General features: G+C 40.7%; 2 protein-coding genes across 5 annotated transcripts; both read right to left on the bottom strand.

The window, feature by feature from the left end:
- Positions 1 to 575: 575 nt before the first annotated feature.
- Positions 576 to 5,644, bottom strand: LOC125265237 (neurotrophin receptor-interacting factor 1-like). The gene is made up of 2 exons (XM_048185347.1): positions 4,100 to 5,644; positions 576 to 788 (listed from the first exon to the last, which is right to left on the bottom strand). Exons 1-2 carry the CDS (start codon positions 5,222 to 5,224, stop codon positions 786 to 788), a joined length of 1,128 nt encoding a protein of 375 aa, XP_048041304.1. The 5' UTR covers positions 5,225 to 5,644; the 3' UTR covers positions 576 to 785.
- A 5,950-nt stretch (positions 5,645 to 11,594) lies between these two features.
- Positions 11,595 to 23,363, bottom strand: zgc:92594 (uncharacterized protein LOC436996 homolog). 4 transcript variants are annotated; one of them, XM_048185348.1, is made up of 8 exons: positions 23,209 to 23,362; positions 22,356 to 22,411; positions 20,513 to 21,171; positions 17,782 to 17,877; positions 17,352 to 17,585; positions 15,557 to 15,579; positions 15,286 to 15,431; positions 11,595 to 12,410 (listed from the first exon to the last, which is right to left on the bottom strand). In XM_048185348.1, exons 3-8 carry the CDS (start codon positions 21,134 to 21,136, stop codon positions 12,196 to 12,198), a joined length of 1,338 nt encoding a protein of 445 aa, XP_048041305.1. In that variant the 5' UTR covers positions 21,137 to 21,171; positions 22,356 to 22,411; positions 23,209 to 23,362; the 3' UTR covers positions 11,595 to 12,195. The 4 variants fall into 4 exon arrangements, with proteins under 4 accessions (XP_048041305.1, XP_048041306.1, XP_048041308.1 ...); XM_048185349.1 differs by having other exon boundaries at positions 23,110 to 23,317; XM_048185351.1 differs by lacking the exon at positions 22,356 to 22,411 and having other exon boundaries at positions 23,209 to 23,336.
- Between the last annotated feature and the right edge of the window lie 357 nt (positions 23,364 to 23,720).

Genomic DNA, 23,720 nt, shown 5'->3' on the forward strand with positions numbered 1-23,720 from the left:
TGATTTACATAATGTAATTTACGTCACACAGTAGATGATCTTAAAGTCCATGCTGATATATCAGAGATGGCAGAGAGAATTATTCATTCCAGTGTATGTTTCGCTTTTAAACACAAACTCTCTGTCATATCCTGTGATTGAACAGTGCGAGCCCTCCCGCATCGCACTGTTCCTGTCTGAACGGAACGTCAAAACATCCTACCGCTGTATGGCCAGATGATATGAAAACTATGTTTCTCGGCTGGATAAAGCTAACAAGCTTCTTGCTATGTAGGTTTTGATGGATGAGGATTGCAATCAAAGTAAAGACGATTGCGGTGACGCACAGAAGCACACGTGAGTCTGTTATATTGATGGGCAAACAAATCATGGGCAAACACATCAAGAGCGTGCTCTCGATGCACAGTTTTGTGAAAATCACACTTCAGTCGGATGGTTTACTTTGTTGGATATAGGCAATGATGGCAACCCAAGGATCACTGTGGCTGAGCTCCAGAGATGCAGTTGGGAGATGGGAGAAAGTTGATGTAATGAAGGTTCTTTGTGTAATGGGAAGGAAGAGGACAGGGATCGGCTTTGGGCTGCTGACAGTCTTTATTCTCACCAGAGAAAAATATCAAACACATAAACAAAAAGACGGTGCAACGCACACTCAATAATTCCACATCCAAGGACGGGCTTCACTCCACGACACGAGCACAGCTCACTCAGTCTGACTGTCAGCAGTCCCTCTCTCTCTCCCACGCTCCTGCTTCTCCTGGCGTTTTATCCTGTCTCCACGCCAATTACTGGAACGAGAAACAGGTGTTCGTGATTTACATTCAACCCGTTCAATCACCGCACATCCCCAGACACTCCCTCCTGCTGCAGACCCCGCTAAACCACGCCCCCCTCGCCACATACCCCCACCGCCCGACTCAGGCCGGGGAGCCGTCCGGCCTGCAGCCCCCCCCCCCCCCATTTCTGGAGAGGAAGTCGGCCACAGCCATCTGAACACCCGGCCTGTGGATCACTTTGAATTTAAAAGGCTGTAAAGCAAGATACCAACGAGTGATCCGCGCGTTGGTGTCCTTCATGCGGTGGAGCCACTGCAGAGGGGCATGGTCCGAACAGAGGGTGAATTCCCGCCCCAGGAGATAATAGCGGAGGGTGAGGACGGCCCACCTGATGGCTAAACACTCTTTCTCCACGGTGCTGTACTTAGCCTCTCTCTTAGAGAGCTTGCGGCTAATGTACAGCACCGGCCGCTCCTCACCCTCTATCTCCTGGGACAGGACCGCACCCAGCCCTCTGTCCGACGCGTCTGTCTGCAACAAAAAGGGGAGAGAGAAATCAGGGGAATGAAGTAACGGCCCGCCACATAAAGCAGCCTTCACCTGGGTGAAGGCCTGCTGGCACAGCTCCGTCCACTGGACCGTATCTGGTGCATCCTTTTTAGTCAGATCAGTCAACGGGCTGGTGAGGTCCGAATAATTAGGAACAAACCTTCTGTAATATCCCGCCAGCCCGAGGAACTGTCTTACCTCCTTTTTGGTCTTGGGACGCGGACAGGTTGCAACCGCTGCTGTCTTATCAATTTGGGGACGCACCTGTCCATATCCCAAGTGGAAGCCCAGATACCTTACTTCCACGCGCCCAATTGCGCACTTCTTCGGGTTGGCCGTGAGCCTAGCCCCTCTCAGCGATCTCAGGACAGCCCTCAAATGCTGCATATGCCGCTGCCAATCATTACTAAAAATAATAATATCATCCAGATAGGCAGCCGCATACGCAGCATGGGGCCGTAAGATCTTGTCCATGAGTCGCTGAAAGGTAGCCGGTGCCCCGAACAGCCCGAACGGAAGGGTCACGAATTGGTGTAATCCAAACGGCGTCGTGAAAGCGGTCTTTTCTTTGGATAATGGAGACAAGGGGATCTGCCAATACCCTTTTGTTAAGTCCAGTGTCGAATAAAAGCGAGCTGTACCGAGCCGGTCAAGCAATTCGTCCACACGCGGCATTGGATACGCGTCGAATTTCGACACTGCATTCACCTTGCGATAATCCACACAGAACCGCACTGAGCCGTCTGTTTTGGGGACCAAAACTATCGGGCTCGCCCAGTTACTGCTGGATTCCTCTATTACCCCCATTTCAAGCATTGCCTCTATTCTGCCTGAACCACTTTTTTTTTGTGTTCAGGTAACCTATACGGCCGGCTGCGAATCACCACGCCCGGCTCTGTCTCGATGTGGTGCTGAATGAGGTCAGTACGGCCCGGTAGGGGAGAGAACACGTCGGCAAACTCAGCCTGCAATTTGGAAACATCAGTGAGCTGTGAGGGCGAAAGGTGATCTCCCCCCGGGGCCAGAGCGAGGGATTGTTTTTTTACATTCGCCTCTGGCCCGAGATCATCCTCTCCGCTAATCACCGTCGCCAGCATCACTGACTCCGCCTCACTCCACTTTTTCAGGAGGTTGAGGTGATAAATTTGACGTGCCCCTCTCCTGTCGGACCGTATTACTTCATAATCGAGATCACCAACTCGCCGTGTGACCTCAAATGGTCCTTGCCACTTCGCCAGTAATTTTGAGCTTGACGTGGGGAGTAATACGAGCACTTTCTCTCCCGGTGCAAATTTACGCAGATTAGTTCCCCTGTTATACAACCGGCACTGTCTGTCCTGGGCTTGTAACAAATTCTCCATAGATAGCCGCCCCAAAGTGTGGAGTTTTGTTCTCAAGTCCAGCACATACTGAATTTCATTTTTCGATTGAGATGGTCCGTCCTCCCAAGACTCTCTTAGGACATCCAACACCCCGCGGGGGTGGCGCCCAAAGAGAAGCTCGAAGGGGGAAAACCCCGTGGAGGCTTGCGGGACCTCTCGCACAGCGAACAACAGGGGTTCCAACCATTTATCCCAATTTTTGGCGTCTTCTTGAACGAACTTACGAATCATGGATTTAAGCGTGCGATTAAAACGTTCGACCAGCCCGTCCGTTTGTGGGTGAAAGACGCTGGTTCGAATCGATTTAATGCCCAACAATTCGTACAGTTCGCGTAGCGTACGTGACATAAACGCCGTGCCTTGATCAGTGAGGATTTCTTTCGGAATCCCCACTCGGGAGATTAAACTGAAGAGGGCGTCCGCAACACTCTTAGCGGAAATGTTGCGGAGAGCCACTGCTTCTGGATATCGTGTTGCATAATCCACAATGACTAATGCAAAACGATGCCCTCTCGCTGATCGCTCTAATGGCCCGATGAGGTCCATGCCAATTCGTTCGAAGGGGACCTGCATTAATGGAAGGGGGCGCAAAGGCGCCTTTGGAGTGGCCGGAGGATTTACCAGCTGACATTCACGACAAGACGCGCACCACCTGCGCACGTTCTCGTGAATGCCCGGCCAAAAGAATCGGGTCATGAGGCGATTTAGTGTCGCTGTTTGTCCTAAGTGTCCAGCCATTGGGTTAGAGTGAGCCGCATGGAAAAGCATTTCCCTGCGGCTCTTTGGTACTAACAACTGGGTTGTATCTTCTTTTGATTGAGTGTCTTGGGTCACTCGATACAACCTATCTTTAATAATCGCAAAATAGGGATAAGTTAGTGGTCGTCCAGGCCGGAGAGGCTGACCGTCAATTGTGCTGACCCTCTCAAACGCATTTTTCAGCGTCTCATCGTGAGACTGCTCCAGGGGAAAATCATCACGGTCCGAGAGAATCAGTCTCCCGATCCCGCTCGGTTCCCCTGAGGCAGTCACCACTGGTCCCCGGTCAGTCTCCCCCGCCTGCACTCGCACTTCCTTTCCCCGCGTACATTTACTCCAAGAGGCACCCGAGCATAAATGTCCCAATAATTTATTAAATGCGGGCCAATTCGTCCCCAAAATTATCGGGTGCCGGAGGTGCGGATTAACTGCCACCTCCACACTATGCTTTTGACCCCTAAATAGAATCCCGACTGACACCAACGGATAACTCGCGATATCCCCGTGCACACACCGTACCTTAACCACGCGGCCTGTATCCAATGCCCCGGATGAAATCAGGCTTTGATGCACGGAGGTTTGGTTACAACCCGAGTCCACCAAAGCCTGATATGTACCCCCCTTGATACTCACTGGTATCTGGTACTGACCAGCCTGACCGGGGGCGACCTGCAGGTCGTCCGGGACCCGGATCAATGTCCCCACCTCCATCACTGGACACCGGTCTATGAAGTGATCCGGGTCCCCGCAACGCCAACAGGCCGGCCCAGACCTGCCCGCCGCTCCAGTGGCGGAGAACGGGCCGAATGATTGGCGTGGAGAGAGGGGAGAAGCAGGCGCGGGGTCCAGCCCGGCGGTGGCCAGTCCCGCCCCCCTGGGCGGGGCTCTTGGCGCCACGAACTGCCGAGAATCCGTTCCACCCCGCCCCCGGGGCGGAACACGAGGCGGGCCGGGCGGACGGGACCTAGGTAGAGGGACAGGTTTAGAGAGAGAGAGGGGAAGAAGAGAGGGAGAGAGAGAGACAGATGGCAGGGGTTCGCCGACCCCTGGGCACGCCACCAAGTGGTCCTCCGCCAATTGGATGGCCGAATCCAGCGACGTGGGCCGGTGGCACTGGACCCACTCGGCGGTCTTCTTTGGGAGCCGAGTGGTGAACTGTTCCAGCACCACGCGATCGATCATTTGCTCCACGTCGCCTCCGTCGGCCATCAGCCATTTGCGGCACGAGTCCCGGAGCTGTTGGGCCAACACGAAGGGCCGGCCCGCCTCCCCCAGCTCCAGAGACCGGAAGCGCTGACGGTGCTGCTCGGGGGAGCGGCCGACCCGCTGCAGGATGGCCCTCTTGAGGTCGTTGAAGACCAGGAGGTTCTGGATGGGCAGCTGCTGCGCTGCCACCTGCGACTCGCCCGAGAGCAGCGGGACGAGCCGCATGGGCCACTGGTCCCGGGGCCAACCTGACACCTCGGCAGACTTTTCAAAAAGGTCCAGGAAGGCCTCCGGGTCATCTTGCGGGCCCATCTTCTGCAGTGGCAGCGGGAAGGGGCCAGCAGCTGCCGCGCTGGTCTCCGCGGGAACCTCCCGGTCTATCCAGCTCCGGAACCTCTCGCGGTCCTCCTGCTGGCCCTGGACAATCGCCTCGAAGCGGCGCTCCTGATCCTGGCGGAGATCTAGCAGGGCCCGATGTTGCTCTTGATGGAGGGCCGCGAGGGATGCGATGATGTCCGCAAACGGCGTCCCAGCGGCGGAGGTTGCCTGCATGGCGGCGGCTTCCGTCTTCCTTCCCGGGTTTCGGCACCAGTGTAATGAAGGTTCTTTGTGTAATGGGAAGGAAGAGGACAGGGATCGGCTTTGGGCTGCTGACAGTCTTTATTCTCACCAGAGAAAAATATCAAACACATAAACAAAAAGACGGTGCAACGCACACTCAATAATTCCACATCCAAGGACGGGCTTCACTCCACGACACGAGCACAGCTCACTCAGTCTGACTGTCAGCAGTCCCTCTCTCTCTCCCACGCTCCTGCTTCTCCTGGCGTTTTATCCTGTCTCCACGCCAATTACTGGAACGAGAAACAGGTGTTCGTGATTTACATTCAACCCGTTCAATCACCGCACATCCCCAGACACTCCCTCCTGCTGCAGACCCCGCTAAACCACGCCCCCCTCGCCACAGTTGATGATGGCAAAATGGACGTGTTAAACAAGATAAATGGTGTATGCTTAATTTCACAATAAGTGTGTGATTAATCACGATTAATCGCGATTAAGGGTGCGCAATTAATCACGATTAAAAAAATCAATCTATTGACAGCCCTAATATATATATATATATGTAAAACTTGAGGCAATGTCTGTTACATTTGTCGTTCTAAAGGCCGGAACACACCAAGCTGACGCCAACAAACTAGTAGCGACGAACAAGTAGCACGTCAGTTCTGCGCCTGCGTGAGATGAAATGCCTTTCTGAACCAGCAGGTGGCAGTAGCTGAACAGCCAATAAGAATGATCAGATGGCCTGACGGGCCGACAAGCTCTGACGAATCGGCTGAAAAAAGCAGACGAGGACCAACTTCAGCCGATGGTACAGAACACACTGAGAAAATGTAGTTGGCCGACGAACAAAAACTGCCAGACGGCCGACCTTCGGCTTGGTATGTTCCTGCCTTTAAAGTGTCATGAGGGACACATGAGCAGTAGGTAGATATTTGTTTTATAGCAAACCTTGTGTAAGATCCTTTTCAAACCAGTTCCATTTTGACCGTTACGAGGTTAAAGCTGCAGTCCGCGATTTTGTCCTCTTTGTCGCCATCTCTGTTTGAAACCTGCAATTGCAGTCATATGCGGAATAGTTATCTGTATGTGCGTTGTGCATCGGCACAGCTCGTCAGCACGGATGAATCTAATGCTTGCTGTCAGTCACCGCACCGGTGTGGATACTGTATTTCAGAATCACAGATCCTACGTCTTGAAAGTATGACCAATATAAGAATTTTCACTAGAAAATATCATTGGAACAAGTAAGTAACATTTCTGCCACTTTTGTTCAGGCCAACTGAGGAAAAAAGCATTAGGCCTACAATAAATTGCGCAGCCAATGATGATTAAATCTAACGATTGCTTAGCTCGGATCATGCCAAACCGTGCAAATTATTATTACTGTTATATTGTTCTCAAATTGTTAATGTTAACAACATCAGCATTGCTTGACTTTGTGTATTTAGTGTGTATTAGCGTTACCTGTAGATTTCAATTTCTGTAGCCACTCCACAGTCCAAAGTCTTTAGCTTTTTGGCTACGGGTGAATCTCCAGTTGTCACTGATGATTGTCATTTGGACCTTTCTGGATTACAATCCACCATCAAAATGATAAGTTTAATTATTGCAACTGCTGTGAGAAAAGGATATAAATGATCCGCTAAAAGCAGCGTCCTCACGTGATAAAACTGACTAGCCTGGACGGGACTCCTTCCTTTCTGTTTACGGCCGTGACATAATGACGCACAGACGAACTGCTGCATGCTTGAATTTCCTGCGGAAATCCATCATGTCACTCTTATTATGAAACATTCTTACAGGCTTACCGTTGTGAATCAAGCTAAGATAATTAGATAGTTTTGAACACTGGCTGGTTATGTACTTGCTCAAGGTTGATTTTAGATAATTTTTAACCAAAAAAAGTTACGGACTGCAGCTTTAAGAATAAAAGGTGTTTAAACCTGGAGAAGGAAAAAAAAAAGGTCTTTAATGTCTGAGGTGGGAAAATATGATTTGTTGGAGGTTTGATATGTGCCTAACAATGTGCTGTATTTAGAAAATGAATTATATGTACTTTAAAGAAAATTCCAAGTTGAAATATTTCCGAATCCTAGGAATGACACGTGTCACGGAATGGAGGAATCAAAGACGACAGGCAGAGGAAGATCCAAATGCAGTGAAAATTTCATGAAAATAAACAATTATAACATAAATCAGGAACAAAATAACACTGAGAAAAAACAAAGAAAACACGGGAACCACAGACACCTGCATGACATCAAACAATGACCAACAGAGAACCACAGAAAACAAGAGCTTGCAGACAGGTTAACGAGCTAAACAAGGAAAACTGAGAAAGCTGGAGCAGACTAATGAAAACTGAAAAAACTACAACTACAATCTGGCCACAGGAAACAAGACACAGTAAAGAACACAGAAACTAGGCACAGAGAACTTCAACATAAAAGTCCTACAGAGCACAAAACACAGAACCAGATCTGACAACATGTAATTACAATTACATGGATAAACATACATCACAAAACAGGTAGGTACTGAACATAATCTAGCTAACATTTATAATTAAATTATGGCTGAAATGTTGCAAGGCCTTGGTTAACAATCCAAGTATTTATCGTAATGTACTTTTACATTAAAAAAATGCCAGAAAAATATCAGTTCTGCTGTTAAATACCAGTAGTGACGTTGTACAAAGAGAACGTTATATGTGTCCTTACCAGTGCTGATTCATGACTTAGGAGCTGATTGAGACGCACGGTTGGTCCACATTTGCAGCATGTCAGAGATTCTTGTTTCATACCGCCCTCATGTGGACAGAAACGGACTAAACAGGTTTTTTTTTTTTTTTTTTTTTTTTTGGTTAGTCTAACCAAACAGGGACGGAGTAGGGTAGACCAGGTACAGTTGGTAGCCTACACTTTTTGCTTTCACTGTTACCACACCAAAACTAGGGACTGAAAAGAAGTGAAAAGAAGTGATTTTTCATATGACATTTCCTTTACTTGTCTACTAAAATATTATTAATTATTAACATCCATAAGCAGGTCATATTTTTTTACAATTAGCTCATAAACACAAGAAGCTTTTTTGTTCCAACTGTACCTATGTCGGGTACAGTTGGAACAGTACCCTAGTACAGTTTAGACACCCATTCGGAATGCTGTAAAGCTGCCTAACCAATTCACTGCAAATGTAAAATACCTTTAAAAATGAGAATTCAACAGTTTTTATTTCCATTTAGCATTTTATTTGATTATTTTGTTTAGTTAAAAGTAGTCCATTTGTAAGACATTGTACAGTAATGGCAAACAGCGATACAATATTTAATTTCAGTTCATAATTTTAATATTAACAGTTGACAAGTTGAGTAACAGCAAAAAACATTGAACAATTGCAAACAGCAATAACAAAAACAGATGAAATCTATTAATTTGTGATCTTAAATCGTGCAACTAAACTACATGTGCTGCAATAGGATTCTATAGTGCAGGTACATTTGATACATTGTGTCTCAACTGTACCCCGCTGACCACCTCGAACATTTCTCTAGATTTTACAATGACCTTGTATGACACAAAGTCATGCAATATGTCAGTTTTTAGAGCACAGATTAAGGTTTACGAAAATGTAAGTTAACTTTAACAGTCATGTAAGGATGAGAAAACTCTGGGTTTGGGCTAAATTCCAAGCTCGGAGCCCTCAATCCCCTTGGACAGCACACCACGCTTATTATTATTATTATTTTTACTCTTTTCAATCATTTGTAAATATGAACTCATGAAAACCACTGCCACAGGTAATCAGACAATATTTATTTATTTGTTAAAAATTTATTTTTGGCGTGTCATCATAGATTCAAATCTATAAATCAAAATGTATTGCATTTATGAAGAAAAAGTTGAGCACCCACGGCTCTATTGCTATTGCCTCAATGGCGTACAGTGTCTTTAGGTGGATTAGGTCTGTTTGTGATTTGGTCTTTGTGATTTAGGAGTCCTCTTGACTATTCCTAACGTTTCACAGATTTAGGAGCTAGTTTTAGTGCTAAAATGCTTTGTGAAATACTATTAGAGCAAAACTTTAGGACTCCTACAATTAGGACTGACACGCCCATTATTTTTGCATATCTGTGATTTAGGAGCTACTTTTAGCCTTAAGATGTTTTGTGAATATGGCCCCTGATATGCAAAGAGAAACACTTTCTTAATGTCTGTGTTCTTTCAGATGAATTCAACATGAATAGTTCAGTCTGTAAGTGACAGTACAATTTCATGAATCACACAGATCCATGCTATAAATAAAATACAAACATGTGCTTTATCGTGCTGCAGACAGAATCTATTTAATTTAGTTTAAATAATTCAGATATTTTTGGTCTTGTTTCAGCTGACTCCCACCAGTCAACCTCATCAATGAGTAAGTGACAAATTATGAACATTTATCCAATGACCACTAAATAGCTGCTAATGCATTATAATATAATATTATGTAATTTAATTTCTACTACACTAATGTGAACAGGATTTTTTTTTTTTTTTTACTGTAACTTGGCATAACTGATTGCTTTTGCCAATAAATGTCACAGCTAAGAGCTCCATTGTTAAAGCTTATAACCAAGGGTGTAGACTTGGTTTCAACTTTGGGGGGGTTGAACGTTGGTATGGCTGTATTGTATTGGGGGGGTTGTAACTGATGGTTTTGAATATTGGGGGGGTTACATCCCCCCCACACCCCCCACAAACTACGCCCCTGCTTATAACCCTGATTTAAACTTCACTGCCTGTTTTGTCTTTAGCTGTAGGTAAGAGACCTGTACATGAGATCATCCTTGAGCATCTTGAAAATCTGACAACTCAAGAACTAAAAAAAAAATAATAATTGCATTTGACTGAAGGTGTTGCAGCCTTCGAAAAAAAAAAAAAAAAAAAAAAAAAAAAAACGCATACAATTATATTATTTTTGATTTGCTTTAATAACTCTTGTGGTTTACTTGTTTTTATTACATGCACAAAAGAGGAACTTGCTGATGTGTTTAGGTTTTATCATATATAAGAGGGCCAAGTTTCTTGTATGTTCAGTCTGGACCTGACATCCTCTCAGTCGTGACTTAATTTTTGCTCTTTGCATTTTGAACCAATGAGATCTTGTCTATCTTTCCTTTCCTTTCAAGAGCATTTTACTCAGACTTGTACTCAGACTTGATTTTTGGCTAACATTTTAATTAGATTTTTGTTTACTAAACTTTTGATTATGACTGACTAAAATTTTTGGATAATACTTTTGGATTTTTATTTATAACTGTTATGTGTTATAATTTTCCATTATTCCATTTACATTTTTATCCTTGAAAATCGTATCATTTATTCTCCGATTATATTTTATTATATATACCTTGGATCTCCTCATTGCATCAACATATATCTCAACTTTTTTCAAATTTCAAGAGTTTACAGCAATTTATACAAACTACAAAGTGCTCTTATACCGAGAAGATGGGTGGCTCTAAAAAGAGCCTTTGAGTAGCTGAGAGAGTTACAATTAACACTTTTGGAGCTGGTGTACTTGGTGAAGACCTTCGTGTTTTTTTTTTCTTTGAGGAAATTTGCCATGTAGCCTACTAATCAAATTGAAATCGAATCCAATTGTGAAATTTGTGTCAGTGCCCAGCCTAATAGTCAATAAATGTTTATTTATTTATTACTTGAAGAAACTGTTGTCTTTTCCAATTATTCTATGATTATCCATCATCTGCGCATTTCTGGCTTACTTCCAACACAACTGTCACTAAGCAACAAATAAAGGCACGCTGGTTTGTTTGTTTTGAAGGGAATAGTGCAGATCCAATAAACACATTAATGTGGGGTAAATAACCCCAGTGTAAAATGGAAAGAACTGAAGAAATGAGTAAATGACCTTTGAAACTAATGTTATGCTTCAAATAGAGATTGTGGGGAAGGAGGATCTTTAAGACATTTGCCACCACCTACTGGCAGTTTTATTTTCTTATTTAGAGTATAATTTCATCAAAAATAATTTCATATTTCCATAAAAAAAAAAAAAAAAATACATAAATGGTATAGTTCACCCAAAAAATTACACTAATTAATCACCATGTAATTAATTTAAATGATTTAATCACTTGACAGCCCGAATATATTTCAGGTGTTCAACCATTCAGTATGCATGAGAACTATCAGTACCCTGCTGTTAAAGGTAGGAACAACTTGACTATAAAACTAATTTCAAATATTCAGGCATAAAACTTTAAGAATTTTTAAAGATCATGTCAAGATCAAGTGTCTCCGAACTGTTAACTGGTAGTTTACTACAAAACAAACAACTAAAAAGTTTGTTCAGTGTTCACAAAGGAGTTTATTTTTAAATTAAGAAACTATATTTTATTATACATTTTTTTTCAACACATCACCTCTTCTTACAAAATCACTGGAAAATAGGTGCAAAATTAAGCCCATCCCAAATTGACATCCATGTTAACATGCGTTACCCTGAGCATTGAAACATATCAGACTGGAATCTAGTTTTCCCCCCTCAGACAAATAAATACTGTCATAAACATACTATCAACATCACCGTAAGTAGTTTTCATTCACATAGTAAGTATGTCAGGTTCAATACACAACCCATTCTCATAAATATATAAACCTCGCCTTGTCACTTCCTGTCGATAATATTGTGTAATTTAAATATCTCTTGAAAAAAAAAACGTATATTTGGTTTGAATAACAGCAAAAAATTTCACCAAAACATCGTATTACAGGAACGAATACTGACTCTCATTACTTGTGCACACACTCTTCAAATGCCAGTCCACTGCATTATAAATTTTATATGCAAGATCAAGTGAAATGGTGGCTCATTTGCCACACCGAATCACCCTCATATGAAGACTTCTGGTCTGGGAACTCAAGTGCAGACTTCATCCAGCCCTTCTTCTAGTCCTCTTCATCATCTTCTTCCTCCTCTGGGGTATATTCTTCATCTCCAGACTCAGTGAGGTGCTGCTCCTCTTCCTCCTCACTCCTCATCTCCTCCTCACCCTCTGCGTCACTTTCATTTTCATCATCATCATCGTCATCATCAAAACTTTCTTCATCATCATCATCATCATCCACCACCTCCTCCTCACCATCTCCCCCTTCAAATTCACCTTAAAAAGACAAAACAAGAAAAAGATAAAGAACAAGACATTCATAAGGCTCAAGACTGGATGTTTTCACTGAAGAAAAAAAACGATACTAATATGGTTTTTATTCATATTTTGAATGCGTTTTTTTTTTTTATATTTTATGTTTTAATTTTAGTCATTTTGTTGTAACTGTATTTGTCATTTTTATTAGTATTTTTAAATATGCCTATATGGTTTTTCTTCAGGTTATTTCAGGGTTTGTACAGATACTGTAAAATGAAATTCAAGGACTTTTTTGGTTTTCAAGGTTTTCTGCATTAACATATTCCCACTAATTTCCCCATTTTTAAAATAAATGATTTTAATTTTCAGCTATAGCATGTTTATCTTCCTATTTTTAAACAGGAGGTTTAATTAAGTTATTAACAGGATATAATAATAATAATAATAATAATAATATCATAATGTTATGATATTATTATATCATATGTTACCATATCATCATGTTAATCAAAGTAGGCTGCTTATAAATTAATATTTAGTTAAAATAACAGTTATTTGAATAAATTACATTTCCTAAACACAAAGCCTAAACACAAGCTTAACTCCCTTCAAACTTAATTTGTCACTGTTCCATTACATCATTGTTGGAAAACACTCTTCAGTCAATCAGAATAATTTCTGTTAGTTAATTGTATATTTTTAGTTGTTGAGTTATAAAGCAATATCTCAAGTAGGGTTTTTCCTTTGTGATTTATATATGACCACTGGGAGGTGCTCTAGGCACATGTTTTCCTTGATTGGTTTTCCCTGAAGAGAAATACGTTCAGTTGAAAACGAAAGTAAACGAGTGACGGACGTTCGTTGCGTCTTACGGTGAAATGAGAGTTCCATGTCTTTATTAAAATCAACACATTAATGATTAATCTTTTTTTATGACTTGTCCCGCCCGACCCCAGAGAGCCGGAGGCGGCCTCGCAATTCTCTATGCAGGACAAACCATAGCTTATGGCATCGTTGTCAAAGAGTAATTAGCTGGTGAAGTGGACTTACTTATGGCTGAGTTAATGAAAGTTATCATGAGCACAATAATGTTTAAAACAGATGTCTCAACAAACCTCAATAGACCCGACCGGGAACATTTTAAAACCAGCGGTTCATTCATAAATACTGGAAATACAAACCGGAAGACAGACAACAAGGAGCGCAGCGCTGAGAAGAGGCGAAGCTACATAAGGTCTATATCAGATGGCCTGCAGCGTTAATTTTGCGTTAGAAGATTTTTTGTTTATTGAAAAAATTAAACACTGGTTTCATATATACATCGTCTTCCAATAATTCAACCACTTTTCAAGCACCTTTTTGAGGAATATAACCATTTTCAAGGTTTTCCAGGCCTTAAATTTCAAAAAGTCAAATCCAAGTACCTCAAGCATTTTAATCAATCACCCTACTAAAATTTAAATAAATAACAGGGTTCGTACATCAAGTTAAACTAAATAAGAAATGTTGCCTCAGCAAATAGTTGAAAAAAAAAAAAAATCTCTTGTAAATTTCTTATTTTATTCTAATTAATATTTATTTTATTTAAATTTAGTTAAATATATAACTTTGCATCCGAGTCATTCTACGAAACGGGTGCCATTTGGGTCTGCAATTTTTGATCAGATGCATAAGGCACAAAAAATGTCCCAAAGTCTGTTTCCAAAGCTTAATGTTATTAATTCAAGTGTTCTTTTTAACATGATATATGATAAAATGCTTTTTTTTGAAGATTAGCATACTATTTTTAATAATTTTTCATTATTACACAGCATCTAAAATATCACCAAATAAGTTATATATGTTTTTTCAAACATATACTATTTTCAGGATTATACATGTCCCTGTTTACATAAGATATATTTATTTCACAATAAACCATTTTTTTTTGTAAATATTTTATGATTTGTGCGCGTCCCTTAGTTTGACTTACCACCCCGTCACACTAACTTGTTTTATCTATAAATAATGCACTGTTCCTTTAAACGACATCACAAAGCCGAAGTGACATCATTTGAGCCTTATAGCCACCAAAAACAAAAGCAGGAAACTATGTACATTTTTTTTTTAACATTATTTGTTTGTTGCTTTTTCATGTTAGGCAGGGCCCGTCAAGCTCAAACCTACCACCCCGTCACGCAAAATAGATAGGGGAAACTGTTTTTTATTCTTATTATTCTTCTTATTTTTTTTTTACATTATTAATACAAAGAAAATTATATTTCAGATTGAAATAATGCTAGGTGAAAAACTTGACCAGATGGGAGATTTGTAGACATTTTGGGATGAAATTTACCACCCTGTCACATACCACCCCGTCACGTTTTTGTGACAGGGTGGTAAATTTCACCTCCTCATAATATGCCCCATAATGATCACATGTTCAGCGAAAGAACGGCACTTTTTAAAATCATTTAAAGTCTTAAAGTCGTGATGCAAGGGAAGTAGCAAAAGATCTTTTCTTCCTTATTGTGAAGTACATCCAAGGGTAATAATATTATCAAAAGAAAAAATGCAGGGCAGTGATTTGGTTCAAAACATCAGTGATTAAATGGCTTGTGAGGTGTGGGCGCTGTGGGGTTTAAGCGGACTAAATGATTGGAGTAGTCTGTGGTTTTCACCGGAGGGTAATCATTTTGATTAAACATGATGAGGTCAAAACATTTTGAAAAATGTAACAAATGCATGCTAGAATAGTTTGCAGTAAGGTCAATAACATGCATTTAAAATTTTCATTTCATACTATCTATAAGTGACTGGTTAATAAAAGTTTTGGACCCCATTTGCCCCTGTATTTAGCACATACCACTTGAGACTGACGTTAATAGCAGCTGTAAGCGGGTCTTAGACTCACAGAGTGTGCTGATGAGTGTGCTGGTGTGCTGACGCAATTCAGCAATGAACTCCCCCATCTTCCCTTCCATAGTTTCATACAGAGGCTCAGTGTCGACCGTGGGCTCGTCAGGGAAAAACAGAGGTTTTCTTAACTGTTTCTGGTACCTGACACACACACACACACACACACACACACACACAGTTTAAAAATATATATTACCTTGTGGACAAAAAGTATCCCCCTCTCTGCAAATGTGTGAAAGCACCTCTGAATTAAAAGTTTGTCTTACCTTTTCATAGATGAATTGTAATCCTGAAAGAAATCCAAAGAGAAACACTAAAATGAGGATTTTCTCTTTATTCAAATGTAGGTTGTGTTCAAACTGCCAAACGAGGAACGCTCAGCTCTCATGAGTAACTTAAAAGGAGATTTTTTTTTTTCTTCTTCACATTCTACTATGCAAATCGGAGTCCTGCACTTGGGCTGCTAATATTTGAAGAAAAGGGTGGAAAATGATTACCTTGTCATTTGCGGTCAGTTACAGGTCAGGAATTAATAGTCATTGCCAGACTGAGTCAAATAGCCAATGATATTATTGATACGGCTTTGAAATGCATATGTGTGTTCAAGCACATGAATGCAATGGCCAATCAGAGGTGTTTTCAGTGCTTGTTCACTAACTGCACACTTGCAAATTGTCTCATAACCAACAAAGAGTAGTCAGGTTATGCTATAACAGGTTTTTTCGCAAGAGTGTAGAAGCGCGTTCATGGATCAGGTTGCGGTCTTTATGTCAAATGGTTTGGGTATAGAATTAGATTAGTGCTGCTATCAGATAACCCGACAGTTGTTCTGTTAAATATGGGGGCAGATTTACCAAACAGGACCCATGTAGGACTCTGGTGCAGATGATACAAATAATGAGAGCGCATATAGATGCTTTTAAAGAGAATACCTATCCCCAGACCCCCTGCAGGATCTCCATGGACTCCTGGTTGAGGACTCCTGGAATTTGAGCAGTCAAATTAGAGCCAGTGTGTAGGTTGCTACAAAGTGTGCTTTTTCGAGAGGAAAAAAAATTACTTGGTTTGCCAAAGTTTGTGGCATCAAATCTTTTGGGGTTTGAAGAAATGAGCCACTTTGTGTAGTCTTTGTAATCAGAACAAAATGTTTCAGTGTTTTCTGTAGATCCATTTGCATAATATATATTTTTTTAAAAATTTTATTTCCACATCACATCCAACTATCATTGTTTTATCAACCTTTTCAGATAAACCCGCCGCAAAACGTTAAGTGAAAATTCTTGGCCAAGAAAGAAAAGACCACTGGATTCATCTTTCTTTAAAGGGCCGTTTACACAATACCACTTTTAACTAAAAATGGAAAACTTTTTATGCGTTTTGGCCATTCATATTTGCACAACAACAGCGTTTTGGGGGCCTGAAAACAGGTTTCAAATGATTGCACATTATTAAAAACGATACCGTTGTTGTCTCCGTGTAAACTACAAAAACATGAATTTGTGATGTCATGCGTATGTGCATTACATGTTCAGTCTATAGGTGCGTAATTTCTCTTTATAAAGTATCCTTGCCAACTTGCCTGGCATGCATTATACAGCATTTTTAATCGTTTTTGCAGATCCATGTAAACAGGGATCATTTTGACAAAGCTGTCGTCTGTACAGAACAAATCGCAAAAGAAAAACTTTTGTGTTTTTAGCAAATTGTTGACGTGTAAACATACCCTTGACGGAGCATTTTAAGTTGTTTCCGCTGTTATAATAAGACAAAATCATTTCACATTGCCGATTTGAATTTAAGTCTTGCTACTACAGTCCAGTGATGAAATAGGCGTGTTCTGGAAATGGGCGCTTCACAAGCCATCTCCTTGTGGAAAGGTGAAGTAGGCTCAGACCGCATCTTAATGAACTCTCATACGCTTGAAAATGACAGTGTAGGATATGCATTCGAACCAATATGTTTAAAAACAGCCGTTGCATTTTACCATGCATGATTGACCTTTACACCCCTACAGATCATTTTCAAGAATTTTAATTCATTGTATCTGTATGCAAAATGTACCTTAATGAACTGGAAAGCGTCACTCTCGTGTAGAAGCCTCTCAAAGCCTGAGTGAACCTCTTGTAGACGAGTTTGATCTTGTGCTATTCGACTAAGGTTCTGCTGGATTCCAGAACACTGCTCACTATCATAGGTGCTGACACATTCACGCAGCGAAGATAAAAAAGCATCCAGATGTACAATAGAAGTCTCTCGGAAAGCATCTAGGTGTTGGTCTGTGTCATCCCGGTAGGCCTAGAACACAACAAATATTTCAAACAACATTTTTACATTTTAGAAAATGCTTGCTAATACAAAAATAGTCATGTTTAACTTAGCAACGTACAGCAAAAGCCAAGAGAATAACTAACTATTAATTAATAAATTCTTTAAGACTAAAAACAAAATTATATGGGACGTGAAGCAAAGGCATTGTGATTACTAACTTCACCTTGTTATGCCGTTCAATCTCTTTTTGTTCCAGTCGATTTTTTTCTGCCTTTAGGATCTTTCTGTTCGTCTTGTGCATCTGAATGTCAAGATAAACCTAGAAGACAACAGTGAGCAGAGAAAGAGAGAACAAGACAGAATTTACTGACATGTGAATGATTCTGATTCAAGTAAACTTGCATTACCGAATCTAGTGGATACCAGATAGTGTTCCAGTTGTGATAGAATAGTGGTTTCCAACCTTGTCCTGGAAGGTCCACCAACACTTCAATTTAATCTTGTTGCATCCGAAATCACACCAAATAGTGTACAACCTTACTTTGTACATTTTGTATACTGCATTTCATACACTACAGTGGTAGTCAACCCTGCTTCTGCTAACTGATTATATGTATTAACGGTTGCTCTCTGTCATGGGCAATATTAGCCTTTATAGGGTGCTTCTTAAAAGGAGGGCTGTATCTTACAAAGGCTGCATTTCTTGGCTGCTACGTCATCAAATCAACACCATCTCAGTCGGAAGGATCTTTGAAATGCAGCCTTCATTTCATGTCCTTTGTTCAACTGAATTTGAAGGATGCATCCTTCGCGACCTTCAAATCACCCACAATCCTTTGTACACATTCAAATTCACGAAAAACTCACGGAAAATGAGTCAGTATTGAGCTTGTCTGAATTTATTATGAAATGCAAGACAAAAATAATGTTTTCGGACATGAATGCATATATATGCATAATATCTTTTGTTTTGGTGTAAATTACTCACGTTAAGGATTAGTTCACTTTAAAATGAAAATTACCCCATAATTTACTCACCATCAAGCCATCCTATGTGTAAATGACTTTCTTTCAGACAAATACAATAAGAGTTATATTAATAATCACCCTGATGCTCCTAAGCTTTATAATGGCAGTGCACAGAAAACACCTGTTTGAAACTCAAAAAAGTGCATCCATCCATCATAAACGTATTCCACATGCCTCCGGGGGGTTAATAAAGGCTTTCTGAAGCGAAGCAATGCATGCGTGTAAGAAAAATATCCATATTTAACACCTTTTGAAGTAAAATAACTAGCTTCCAACAGACCACCTTCTGTATTCAACTTAAGAAAGTGTAACTCCTTTCATAGTTCAAAATGCTTACGCTACATTCTACGCCTACTTATGAAACAAGAGTAGCTGACTCGATGTCAGTTATGCTTTCTTCTTAAGTATGTTTATGATGGATAGTTGCATTTTTTTTATTTTCAAACAGGTGAACTAATCCTTTAACACTAAACTGCAAATAATGTAAACCACTGGGAGACTGCAGACAGCTGTGATTCATTGGATTGCATTAATAGAAAGACAGATTACATAAAGATTTATAATAAAGTATTTTTCCAACATTAAGTTTTATATGCATTTTCGTGCCATGACGGTGCGGGCAGGAACATGTGTGACGTAGCCATGTGCACTTACTAGACTGTCTCATTCTAGCATTTAATGCTGAGGAGGATTCGAGCCAACAAGCCTCTGAAGGACTGAACTAGGAGGATACAGCCTCGGTAGGATGCAGCCTTCTGTTTGAGAAGCACCCATAGTGCGAACGAATTCACGGCGAAAATCTACCGGAAATAGACCATCCGGGGACTTCTGGCATTCTCTTCAACATATTATGCTTTGGAACACTCTACTTGTAATCTCATACTATTTAGGATGAATAGTATAGACATTGGGACGCAGGGTATAATTCCCAGTCTGATGATGTTAACAGCTCTGAATAGAATATCACGTTATCATCTCAGGCTTACGGTACTTACAACATGGAGTGAACGCAGCACTATTTACGCTGTGTAAAAACATACAATACGCTTCAAATGGTTATTCATAAGTGTAAATATGCTCTATACTTAAATGACAAGACAAGACAATGTAGCTGTTGTGGGAAAAAAACTAAAGAATATCAGTCACACCAACAATCGTTCTTCCCTTCCATCATGTCTAAAGGTTTATGGCATGCCCAATTTTGGTATCAAAATTATATCTGCTTTCCCGGTAGTAAATACTTCTTGAGAGAGCTTTCATGTCCAATTTCAGACGAGGATTTAAGGTAATTACAATAGCATGCTCAGCCGAGCCTCACCTGGTTTCACCTGGTCTTAATGTGTTTTAAATGTGTCTCCTGCGAAAATACAACTGAAAGAGTGAAGATATTATTCTGCTTGCGAGGAAGGGTGAAAAGAAGTGAATGGAAAGGATACCAATAATGAAAAGGATAAAAATATTAAGAGCAAATTTAATCATAAACCATGTGTTTTGGCCCAACATAATGAAGATGGAATATATTGTTTTGATGTATTCTCTTAATACACGTCCCATACAATGCATAAGGGCTAGGTCACTGGGAGGCAAGTAGTATTAACTGCCTTGTGTGGTTGTTAGAGTGCATTCGACCACATGAGTGCCTACACTATGAAAGCAATCTGATAAAACGCATATTTGACTAGTTCTGCAAGTGGTTGAAAGTGGACAAGCTCAAAACTATTTAGACCCTTTTTAAACCTGTATTTAACATTGTCCACTTGTGATCAGATCGACAAAAATGCAGCTTAATACCAGGTCCTTAATAACAGGGCCTTTAGGGATGGAATTGACCTAGGTTGCCAATCCTTGGAATACTGATACCAAATATCATCTTCTGTGTGAACTGATGTAAGAAGACTGAATGGGCCTTGAAATGTCAGACCTACCTTAAAATCTTTCATGGTGTTCTTCAGCGTTTTGATGCAATGTCCATTGTGCGTTCCCTCTATGGTGCAGGCATTACAGAGGAACAACCGCTCATCCATGCAGTAGTACCGGAACATCTCATCATGTTCCAAACACTTCCTCTTCCTCATGTCATTGAGTGGCTCCACCAGCGGGTGCTCTCGGAAAGCCGGGAGCTCCAAATGAGGCTGAACATGCTTTGGGCACATGGACACTTCACACTTCAGGCAGGTTTTAACTGCCATGGGACCTTTTCCATCTTCACTGCCATCCCCTGGACAGTAATCACAGCGTACCTCAGCAGGTCTGTGAGATGGGTTGCTCCGGCTCTGGGCGGAGCGCTCTGATTGGCCACGACGGCGGAAACCATCAGCAATGTTGGCCAGCTTGAAGTTCTTCTGCCAGTTGGCGGAGCTGCGGTGACTTTGTCGGCACTCTGGACATCGCAAGCGGCCGTGATCGGAGCGGCTCTTGAGTCTCCGCAGGCATGGCAGACAGAAGTTATGACCGCAGGGCAGCAGGTGGGGATCACGGTAAAGCTCCAGACACACTGGACATGTTAGTTCTTCCTCTAAAATGCTGCTGTCTCCAGCAGATGTCGCCATAACTAAATCTGTGAGAAGGACTGTGGGGAGCTGGACTGCAAAATATAGAAGAAGTTTAAAGTTACACATTGCTACCCATTTTTGCCAAATTTGGATTGTTGATAAATAGGTTTATAAAAGAGTAGTTTACTCAAAAATGCCATCATGTTATTCTAAATCCACATTGTGTTATGTTTTTAAACTCTTTTCATTTGAATGTAATTGTTTTTCTGACAATGCAAGAGGCTGTGATAGTATAAAAATTACCAAATAAATAGCAAGAAATCAGTTATGAAAATAGATCATTAACAAATCCACAAGTAACGTGGCAATATAAAGCTGTGATACTTTAAATAAATAAATAAATAAAAATAAATCACACAAGCACTAATAGTTCATGTAGACAATACAATTGCATTTAGGCTGATAATGATTTTGTTATCTGCACTATGAAAAATCAACAGGATTTTTCACAAGATAGTTCTATTTGGAAAAAAGAAAAAAAAAGAAAAGAAAAAAAAAACAGTATTCATTAAGTTGATTTTTTAGTGGTGTGCTAAAAAATTAAAATAATTAAAAAGAAAAGCTGGACAACTGACACAAAAGCAGGTGAGGCTGTGACTAATTGAAATTATGATAATAATTGTGATTGATATCTATTTATTTTGAGGAGTAGTGATGGATTCAAGAACCATCTAATTATTAGCATCTCAGTGGACCCTCCTCAATTATAAGATATTAATTTTCTGTCATACAAGCAATACTCCACACTATAGTGGTGAATGAAAACAATATATAAACAACAAAATATGGATCAAGAGTCACAGGTTTTCTGAAAAACTCTCATGAGTTAGTAGGAGGCGGTGACACGCGCGCGCGCGCGCACACACACACACACACACACACACACACACACACACACACACACACACAGCCACTGCTGCACACGTCTGGTTCACTATCCCTACAAGGATAGTGTAATGTAATGGTTTTTATACTGTACAACCTGTATATTCTATCCCCTAACCCTACCCCTAAACCTACCCATCACAGAAAACTTTCGCCATTTTTAAACAAACAAAAAACATAATTTAGTATGTTTATTAATCCATGTCCCCACGGGGACTGCTGGCTGGTCCCCAAAATGTAGGTGATCTCAGGTCTCTCCTTGTGGGGACCATTTGGACCAATGTAATATAAACATGTACACGAATACACACACGAATTAAACACAGCTTACCCTAGGTGAATAGCGGCAGCAAGTAGTCTATACAGCAGAATATCCCTTGTCTTCAGCTGGAGAAAAATCAAAAGTGAAAGTAAAAGGGTGACGTAATCAGGGCTGCTGACTCAGCAAAACATTATTGCAATGGAATAAGCTGTTTGATGAAGTTTAGCGGCCTGCTCGTCGGTACGCTGGGTCTACATTATTAGACATATTTTAATTCTGTTTCTCAGCTTTACTGTACAGGTGTAATATGATCCTGTCCTCTACTAAAGCCGGACACAAATGAAGTGGTCACGTAGTATGTGTTAATTTTCTCAGCGCTGCAAAATCTTTACCAATCACTACTGCAAACAAATTTATAAACATGCTCAGGTGGATTCATATTTGCATCTCAGGAAACAAAGTCTTGACTTAAAATATTAACCATAATAACCAATAACAAACAAAAACAGAACTAAAAAAAAAAAAAATACTTTACAGCTTATATTCAAATAAAGCTCTCACAAACCTGGAAAACCTGACATGTGCAGTGCACAATAACGATCACAAGCGCTTTGTGTACTCTTTCATTCAGTCACAATACACACTATTATGTTGGTTCACCCGTGTTCTAGTCACTTACTGAACATGCTTTGGTATAACAAACACGTCTTAGTAAAAGATAGATAAGATAGATAAGATAAGATAGATAAGATAGATAAGATAAGATAGAAGTCAAACGGAAACTAGCACTGACTGAAAGCTGAAAGAATCTGCACAGACTCACTTTAATCCACTTGTTGCTGCGTGAGTTACTTAACCTACTTAAAAGAAACACTAATGATACAAGTGTAAAAACAATTTTGTGAATCTTCTATAATCGTACCTAAATTCTTTGTTGTGTAAAGCGACCAGTGTTCGGCAGCTCGTGATATTTCCTCGTTTTGTTACGAAGAGCCACATTCATTCCCCGGTCCGCCCACTCTCTTCTATTTCCGCAAACGGGATTTTAAACTATCAGGCACAACCGGGCACAACATTGCAGCGCTGACTAATTATGTTAACCAATAAGGAGACTTGTTTTGTACCACGTGACCGTACGGGAGCATGTAGGGAGAGGGTGATTTTTTTTATTTATTAATATATTTTTTTTTTTATTAAATGCTTAAAGGAAAAAAAAAAAACAGTAACAACAATTGTCATCATTGTCATATAACAATAAAACAATACGCCAGAGTCCAACAGTCTTTCAGTCCAGATCAAGTGCCAAGTCTTTAAGCATTGTTCTCAAAGCCTTCAGGTTTTTAGAAAATTCAATAGAGTCAAAATACATTTTCATCTCATGTTTAAATCTTAAAAAAAGAGGTTTGCACTTTGAAAATTTAAATTTATGAATGT

Source organism: Megalobrama amblycephala, linkage group LG3, assembly GCF_018812025.1.
Source record: "Megalobrama amblycephala isolate DHTTF-2021 linkage group LG3, ASM1881202v1, whole genome shotgun sequence".
In the NCBI taxonomy this organism is placed as follows: Eukaryota; Metazoa; Chordata; class Actinopteri; order Cypriniformes; family Xenocyprididae; genus Megalobrama; species Megalobrama amblycephala.